This window comes from Aquarana catesbeiana, linkage group LG02, assembly GCF_042186555.1.
Source record: "Aquarana catesbeiana isolate 2022-GZ linkage group LG02, ASM4218655v1, whole genome shotgun sequence".
NCBI lineage: Eukaryota > Metazoa > Chordata > Amphibia > Anura > Ranidae > Aquarana > Aquarana catesbeiana.
This window is the reverse complement of record NC_133325.1, coordinates 452,874,916-452,883,902: the sequence shown is the minus strand read 5'-3', so window position 1 is coordinate 452,883,902 and position 8,987 is coordinate 452,874,916. Positions and strand designations below refer to the sequence as shown.

The 8,987-nt window shown below is 43.0% G+C and overlaps 1 protein-coding gene across 2 annotated transcripts in view; it reads right to left on the bottom strand.

Annotated features, from left to right (window-relative positions):
- Positions 1-684: 684 nt before the first annotated feature.
- LOC141129961 (uncharacterized) overlaps positions 685-8,987 on the bottom strand; it is a 98,124-nt gene continuing 89,821 nt past the window's right edge. The window contains exons 4-5 of one of the 2 annotated variants that reach the window (XM_073617974.1): positions 1,715-1,840; positions 685-1,614 (exon numbers count right to left, since the gene is read on the bottom strand). In XM_073617974.1, the coding sequence (XP_073474075.1) occupies positions 1,716-1,840 (125 nt within the window). In that variant the 3' untranslated portion in view covers positions 685-1,614; position 1,715. The remainder of the gene's footprint in view (positions 1,615-1,714; positions 1,841-8,987) is intronic. The other variant, XM_073617975.1, reaches the window with a different exon arrangement.

Here is an 8,987-nt window from a genome sequence, read left to right as displayed (position 1 = left end):
TATTTGTTGTGAGTGGACTTCTGTGAATTGTTTTTAGCAAAATGTGATTCCTGGACGCATACTATGTCACTTCCACACTTTAAGGCGTCAGTCCATAGAGCTTTCCGTTTGTGGGGACTGTTGAGTCCTTTTGCGTTTAATGATAGTAGTTTAAGTCCCATTAATGTGAAACCAATAGATCGCGAAGTGTTGCGTTGCTATTCTTAGGATAAACCAGGTTATTCCAGTGAGGTTATGCATTATATAGCGGAATGTTGGAGAGAACCATATAGCTAAGCCCATGAAGGTAAAGCAAAACCAACTTCTTAACACAACTGAAAAACTGTAAAAAACAAAAAACTGTAAAAACAAGGAGGAGTTGTGAACAACTCCTGTGTACTATTATGTTAGTACTTGCAATATTGGGGGAAAAATACATCTTTGGGATACAATTTTAACGAGTTCCCTGAAAAAATGGTATACCTGAGGACATCATACCAATTCAATTGCAGGTATTTATACCACTTGCATTTAAAAATAATCAATTTAATAACATTAATAAAAGCAGACCTGTACACATTTTGACTTTTTTTTATCTGTCTGGAGTTCAGCTTTAATAAGTTGTTTTTGGTTACTGCAATATGTTTTTTTTTAATATTTTTTGCTATTTTAAGGCTGAAAAACAGGGAGATGAACAAAAAAAAAACCAATGTAGTTATTTATTAAGTAAAATAATAAAATATATATCTTGAACACAGTCTCCTGTTATCCTAATTACAACAACACTTAAAGCGGAGTTCCACCGTCAAATATGTATAATATATATATTTTTTCTAAATTCCTAAGTTACTATAATCTACATATACCACTCACTTGTTATTTGCAAATGACCTCCCGATGTCCGGTTTCGTTTAAAAAAGGAACTTATAAAATTTGTTCGTGGTGGTTGTCATCTTGCCTGTGGGCATATGAAGCCCACAAGCAGACACTTCCTGGATATGGTGATGCTGAGCTACCAGCATGCACCGCCCGTTCCCGCGCATGCGCATTATTTACAAGTCGCAGCGCCGTAAGCCTCCGGCGTTGCCATCACAATGGGCGGCGGCGGCGAAAGTGCCCGTCCCGTTGTGATGGCAACGAATATCAACACAAGCACGTCATCTCGTCACTTACGGTTTCGGTATCTTGCGACGATTAGCGGCGGCTAGCCACACTGACTCCTGGGAAGATTGATTCATAGCTCCCAGGAGTCAGTGCACCGCTCCAGCAGACATTGCGCCGCCGGATCTGACGGTAATACTCGCGGGTGGCTAGGACTGGTAATGCCACATCAACAATCAATAACAAGGTAACCCTTTGGAGAAAAAAAACATTCTTTCTATTTGTCACTGTATTTTATGCCTGCTTGTGAATCAGCTTGATTTGTGAAAGAGTGTGGAACTCCACTTTAAATTGAAAAAGAGAGAGGGACAGAACTGGGAGATATTCAGACTCTGATGTGTGCACATGAGCTGACAGAAAATATAATGACAGAAGGAGAAAGAGAAAAAAAAAAGCAGTAATACTGATTCAGCTTATATTCCGCACAGTAAAGGAAATGGCGCTGTCATGTTGGGGTTCTTCTGGAGATGAATCCTGCAATGAAAGAATAATTATTATGTAGAGTTCTTTATTACCTAAAAGAAAGACTTCAAATCTACTATGTGAAGTAACTGAACCAGACATTCTACATTACCTTAGGTATATGTGGATGAGAGATGAACAAAAATGACCAATGTCAGTAGAATACACACAACCAAGACAAATCTCACACAGAATGAGAACATTTGAAGACGCGGGGTACTAGCTGGAAGTGTTGGCACTATAAATGTAAAACAATTTATACATGTTAGTTCTCAGTTCTCTCAGTTAGGGTCTCATTTTGGTACTTGATTAAGGATATCATTATACAAAGATCTTTTGTACCCTGTAATTATTTGTATGTTTTGTGTTTTCTCTAAATGAACAGTAACATTAGTGATTTTTACATTACACTGTAAGACCCCTTTCACACTGAGGCGCTTTACAGGTGCTACAGCGCTAAAAATAGCGCCTGCATAGCGCCTGTAAAGAGCCTCTCCTGTCTCTCCAGTGTGAAAGCCCGAGGGCTTACACACTGGAGTGGTGCACTGGCAGGACGCTAAAAAAAGTCCTGCAAGCAGCATCTTTGGAGCGGTGTATACACCGCTCCTGCCCATTGAACTGAATGGGCACCACTGCCGAACCACCGACAAAGTGCAGCTGCAGCCGTGCTTTGTGGGTCATTTTAACCCTTTTTCGGCCGCTACCAGGGGTTAAAACCTCCCCGCTAGCAGCCAAAAACCCCTGCAAAAACGACGGTAAAGCGCCGCTAAAAATACTTTACCTAATATTTACCGCTGACGCCCCAGTGTGAAAGGGGCCTAAGACTAGATGTTTTTTCTGGGACTATGGAGTTGCTCCCACCACCCTGACTTGTGGCTTTGACAGATTCCACTGTTCCTTGTGGTATAACATTTTTAAGTGTTTCTGTGGGATTTTGTGCCCATTCATCCACAAGAGCACTTGTGAGGCAGGTACTGATGCTGGACAAGAAGTCTTGGCTCACAGTTGGTTTTCCGATTCATCCCAAGGGTGTTCAGTAGGGTTGAGGTCAAGGCTCTGTGCAGACCACTCAAGTTTCTCCATACAAACTCTTTAAACCAAGTCTTTACAAATATTGCTTTGTGTGCTCTATTCATACTTGAACACAAAAGGGACTTTCCCAAACGGTTGCCACTAAATTGAAAGCACACAACTGTATATAATGTATTCCTCTGTTGTAGCATAAATAATACCCTTCTCTGGAACACCAAAGACCCAAAAAATTGAAAGGATGTTCACATACTTTTGACCATATGGTGTGGGAGGGATGGTCAGGAATTTACAAGCTTTCATATAGGGGTGGATTTACTAAGACTGGAGAGTGCAAAATCTGGTGCAGCTGTGCATGCCAGCCAATCAGCTTCTAACTTCAGCTTGTTCAATTAACCATCTCAGTACAGTGCAATTTCACCCCCTTCCTGCCCAAGCCATTTTTCAGCTTTCAGCACTGTCACAATTTGAATGACAATTGCGCGGTCATGCTACACTGTACCCAAATGAAATTTTTATTATTTTTTCCCCACAAATAGAGCTTTGTTTTGGTGGTATTTGATCACCTCTGCGGTTTTTATTTTTGCGCTATAAACAAAAGAAGTGTGACAAGTTTGTAAAAAACACATTATTTTTTACTTTTTGCTATAATAAATATCCAATTTATTTTTTTTAAACAATTTTTTTCCTCAGTTTAGGCCGATATGTATTCTCCTACACATCTTTGGTAAAAAAAATCGCAATAAGCATATATTGATTGGTTTGCGCAAAAATTATAGCGTCTACAAAATAGGGGATAGATTTATAGCATTTTTATTATTATTTTTTTTTTTACTAGTAATGGCGGCAATCTGCGATTTTTTTCATAACTGCGATATTGCGGCGGTCACTTCGGACACTTTTGGGACCATTCACATTTATACAGCGTTCCGTGCTATAAAAATGCACTGATTACTGTATAAATGTGACTGGCAGGGAAGGGGTTAACACTAGATAGTGATTGAGGGTTTAATCATGTTGCTAGGGAGTGTTTCTAACTGAACGGGGAGGGGACTCACAAGGGGAGGAGACCGATCGGTGTTGCTCTATGCTGAGAACACACATCGGTCTCCTCTCCTCTGACGGGAGGTGGATCTGTGTGTTTACACACACAGATCCACGGTCCTACCGTGTTACCGGGCAATTGCGTGTGCCCGGCGGACATCGCGGCCGCCGGGCTTGCGCATCGGGTACCCAGTGACGCGGTGGGCGCGCGATTGCCGGCGGCGGCGCGCGCCCCCTGATGGGCTGGGAAGGCGAGGGCGTCATATGACGCCCTTCCGGAACGAGACCCGCGCCGCCTGGCCATCATATGACAGCCGGCGGGCGGCAAGCTGTTAAGCTTTGACAAAACACCTGGAGGCTGATTGGTTTCTATGCAGAGCTGCACAAGATTATGCACTCTCCAGTTTTAGTAAATCAACCCCACAGTGTACCTCTTCAGAGGAACTTCAGAAAATTGAACACTACTATAAACTGGGTACACTCTATGTGTCATTCTTTTGAAAGTTTAAACGGGTAATGAAGCCTGTGCTGACAGATGGCATTTGTGCTGTATTCGCCTAAAAAGATGGCACTTGTCATTGTAGCTTGTCACTAGCAGATTAGCAACACCCAAGAAATGGCTTTTATGTAAAAACTGCAGGTGAAGAGCAAATGGAATATTTGCCCATATCAATCATTTTGACATTCTGTTTCATTGTTATTTCGCCTAGAAGAATAAATGCTGATAGATTGCAGATAACAGAGGGTATTGGACTCAGAGGTATTATTGGTCACTACTAATAATACCTCTGAGTCCAATACCCTCTGTTTAGGAAACACAAGTGTTGTAGTTGTAACTGTTAACTACTCACACAACAGGCGCTATATATTTATTGCTGTGCAAATGTACATAGTGCCTTCTGTTTATGGGCATGCTCATATGATATCCCTATTCCAATGCAAATACAGATGAAAATCAATGTGCATATAGGATTTTTAATTACTTAGCAATCTAGACAACAAACATTATTGCTTAGCTGCTATAAATCTATCTTTGTTAACGATACACAAAGACAATAGATGATTGTAATAGCTGTGTGTATTACAGCAGATACTGCTGGCACCTTATGATAACAGTGGTACTGGTATAGTCAGTTGGGGATGATAATATTACAGTATGCAGGTCTATGTCTACATTTGTTTACAGAAAATGCAAATCATGAATGGATTAAATGGAAAAATGGAATTCTAATTCATACCACATTTTTTTAAACAATACACATTCTTCAACTGTATCACTTAGTAATAATGTTGCAACATATGCATTACACATCAGGGAGTTATTTGCTACAACAATGGATACTCAGCGGCTTTGCCTCACTGATCTTGTGGCCCATGGAAAATGAAAACCACAATAATTTCAGGAAACATGCATGTTTAGGAAATTAGCAGACATACTACAGCTGGCCTTGAAAAAAGCGGAATGGGGAGGGGCACAGAGAAATTAGCTATAGAAGCAGGGTGACACTAAAGCTGCCCAAAGACTGATCTTAATTAGACTGGTTCAGTAGGAACCAACCAAATTTGCATTAATGTGTGGCTGCCCCTGCTCAATGGAAGTCGACTATTTGATTGACTTCTGTCAAAGGCATATGCTGGAAAACTTTTCTTGATTAGCGGGTGCAGCCGTTTGTTTTCTAACAGCAGGACCCACGGCTGTCAGTATAAACTATGTCCCGATGGGGGGAACCCTTCATCCACCTTGTATGTGTGGATGAAGGAATCCACTGGCTGAACAAACTACCTGTATATGGTCAGCTTAAAGTGGTTGTAAACCCACTTTGAAAAAAAAACAAAAAACTAACACCTGCAAGACAAAGGCATAAATAGCTAGTATGCATAGCATACTAGCTCACTATGTAATACTCACCTGAGATCGAAGCCCGCACTGCGGTGCCCATACACAGCACCGGCCGGCGACATCACTCCTGGGGGTTACTTCCCGGCATCGCGGCTCCAGCGCTGTGATTGGCCAGAGCCGCTGGTAACGGGACACTCACTGAAGCAACAGCACATACATTCCGTTGCTTCAGATTGCGTGTGCCGATGACATGCAGGGGACAGGGGATATCTCTGTCTTCCACCTCTTCTCCCTCCAACTGCCTAACAGTTACACGTAGAAACCTTCGCCACCTCAATCCTTCTCTTCTCTACTCTGCTACTGATCTCCTCTATGACAAAATCTCACCTCTGTCCTGCCCCAACCTAGCTACTTTCATCTACAACAGCTCACTGTCTTCCTCCCTAGACAAGCTTGCCCCCCTCACTACACGCAGAATTAGGCCCCGACTGCTACAACCCTGGCAAACAAATGACACCAGAAGTCTCAGAAAATGTAGCTGCGCTCTTGAGCGCCTGTGGCATAAGACCCAGGAAGACTTCACACAATATAAATCTGCCCTCCTAAAATACTACTCCTGCCTTCACACTGCCAAACAGACCTACTTTATCACACTCATTAACACCTTCTCATCCAGTCCACGTCACCTCTTCTCTACCTTCAACACTCTACTCTGTCCTCCACTGCCTCCACCCACCAACTCACTCACTGCCCAGGAGAATGCCAATCACTTCAAAACTAAGATTGATACAATTCAAGAGGAGATCACCAATGCGCAAAAACCTCCCCCATGCAACACCCCATGTCCACAGATACAATCATTACTTCATTAGCAAGAAACAGCAAAGCTGCTAAGGTGACCATAAATTCATTCACTCTCTATTAATAATAGTACTACAAAGTGTTCTCTGCCTCTCCTCTATATAAGAGTTTCTAGCCGTAACCAATTGCATATACATGTAAAATGAAGATTCTATCCCTAGGGTGGTCTATGACATAGGCATCCCAGGGACAGGATAGACAGCTACTTCTGGTCAGAAAGGGCACTCTACACACTTGTATAAAAAGTTTAGTAACAAATTTTATTATGGTGATATTCACCCAAATTGTTAATTTAAAAACAGTCAAGTTGCTTCTTTAAAGCTGATATAATAGTATCCTCTGGTAACATGTTATTCAAAACCATACTGACACATTAACTATGTTACAAGTGACTGACATCCGACAAACAATACTCACATAAAACAATCAAAAAAAACATATATTGCAGGCGCCTGAAGTTATCCACTCCTGTTCGGCAATCCCAGTAGGCCAATCGCCTCTATGTTTTAATTTTAAATAAATTATTTGTGGATCAGATCCAATTATATAATCAATTACGGGGGTGCCGAGCAGTAGTGATCCCCGGGGATATGATTTAAGTTCACTACGTTGGCCAGGGTTTTAATTATGAGAGCGGGGGGTGGTAATTAGGGCGGTAAAAAACAGCAATGATAATGAACGTCCAGAAGAAGCTACGTAACTTACCTGTTGCGAAACGCGTCGACGTTAACAGCATGCAGGGCAGCCGTGTGAAGTGACCCCCGAACCAGTGCCGGGTAGCGGAGGAGCGGCGTAGCTAGGTCCTACTACACATGAGATACCAATAAGAGAAGAGCTGACAGCAAGCTAAGTCGGAGTAAAAATCAAACGGGAGTACAGTGGAAGCTGGGAGCGACTAACTGCAAAATCGTCCATCTGATCGGTGTGTATATGACCATCTATATAGCGATACAGGGCAAATCACGATCGGACAGCAAGGATTCAAAATCCAATAACAGCTGCTTGACCACCGAAGAGCGAATAGCTGGAAAAGCATCCAGAAAGGTGACAGATGAGCGGCTAATAACCAGAAGATCCTTTGATTTACCTGTAAATTACCAGTCATATTGAGCAGCGGGACAAGTGAAGACCTGATCTCCATGAACTAACACACACCAGCAGCTGTTTCACAACTTAAACGCGAACAGCAAGGAGAGATAAGAGGTCTACTTCACTTGACTGTTTTTAAATTAACAATTTGGGTGAATATCACCATAATAAAATTTGTTACTAAACTTTTTATACAAGTGTGTAGAGTGCCCTTTCTGACCAGAAGTAGCTGTCTATCCTGTCCCTGGGATGCCTATGTCATAGACCACCCTAGGGATAGAATCTTCATTTTACAATCATTACTTCCCTCATTCAACCCTGCTACTATTACTGAGGTTGCTAAACTTTTATCTAGCACTCATCTAACCACTTGCCCCCTGGATCCTGTTCCCTCGCAAATGCTACGCTCACCCTCTGACTCAATTCTACACGCTCTAATGCCGCGTACACACGGTCGGACTTTTCGTCTACAAAAGTCCAACGGACGCTGACGGACTAAAGCTGGCTGGTAATCCGATCGTGTGTGGGCTTCTCCGGACTTTCAACGGACTTTTTTAGCCTAAAATCCGACGGACTTTAGATTTGAAGCATGCTTCAAATCTTTACGTCGTAAGTACGACGGACCCCGAAGTCCGCTCGTCTGTATGCTAGTCCGACGGACAAAAACCCATGCTAGGGCAGCTATTGGCTACCGGCTATGAACTTCCTTATTTTAGTCCGGTGTACGTCATCACGTACGAATCCGTCGGACTTTTGTGTGGTCGTGTGTAGGCAAGTCCGTTCGTTAGAAAGTCTGCTGCAAGTCCGCTGAAAGTCCGCCGGAAGTCTGTCGGACAGGCTGTCGGACTTTTGTAGACGAAAAGTCCGACCGTGTGTACGCGGCATAACTCACATTTTCAACCTCTCCCTCTCTTGTGGCATCTTCACAAACTCTCTAAAACATGCGCTAGTCACCCCCATACTAAAAAAGCCCTCACTGGATCCCACCAATCTCAACAACTTACGTCCCATCTCCTTACTCTCCTTCTCCTCCAAACTTCTTGAAAGACTGGTCTACAACCGACTAAGCGACCATCTGACCATGAATAAACTTCTTGATCCCCTTCAGTCCGGTTTTCGCCCTCAACACTCCACGGAAACTGCTCTCCTTAAACTCTCAAATGACCTACTAATGGCTAAAGCCAATGGATACTATTCTGTACTACTTCTCCTGGATCTCTCTGCTGCCTTTGACACAGTCGACCACCCCCTCCTCCTCAAAAAACTCCACTCCTTTGGTCTCTGTGACTGTACTCTTCGCTGGTTCTCATCCTACCTATCCCACCGCTCCTTCAGTGTCACTTACAACTCTACTTCCTCCTCTCCTCTTCCTTTTTCCGTTGGGGTCCCCCAAGGTTCTGTTCTTGGACCTCTCCTTTTCTCAATCTACACCACTTCCTTGGGTCAGTTGATTGCCTCCCACGGCTTTAAATATCATCTCTACGCTGATGACACCCAAATCGATCTCTCCACCCCTCAGCTC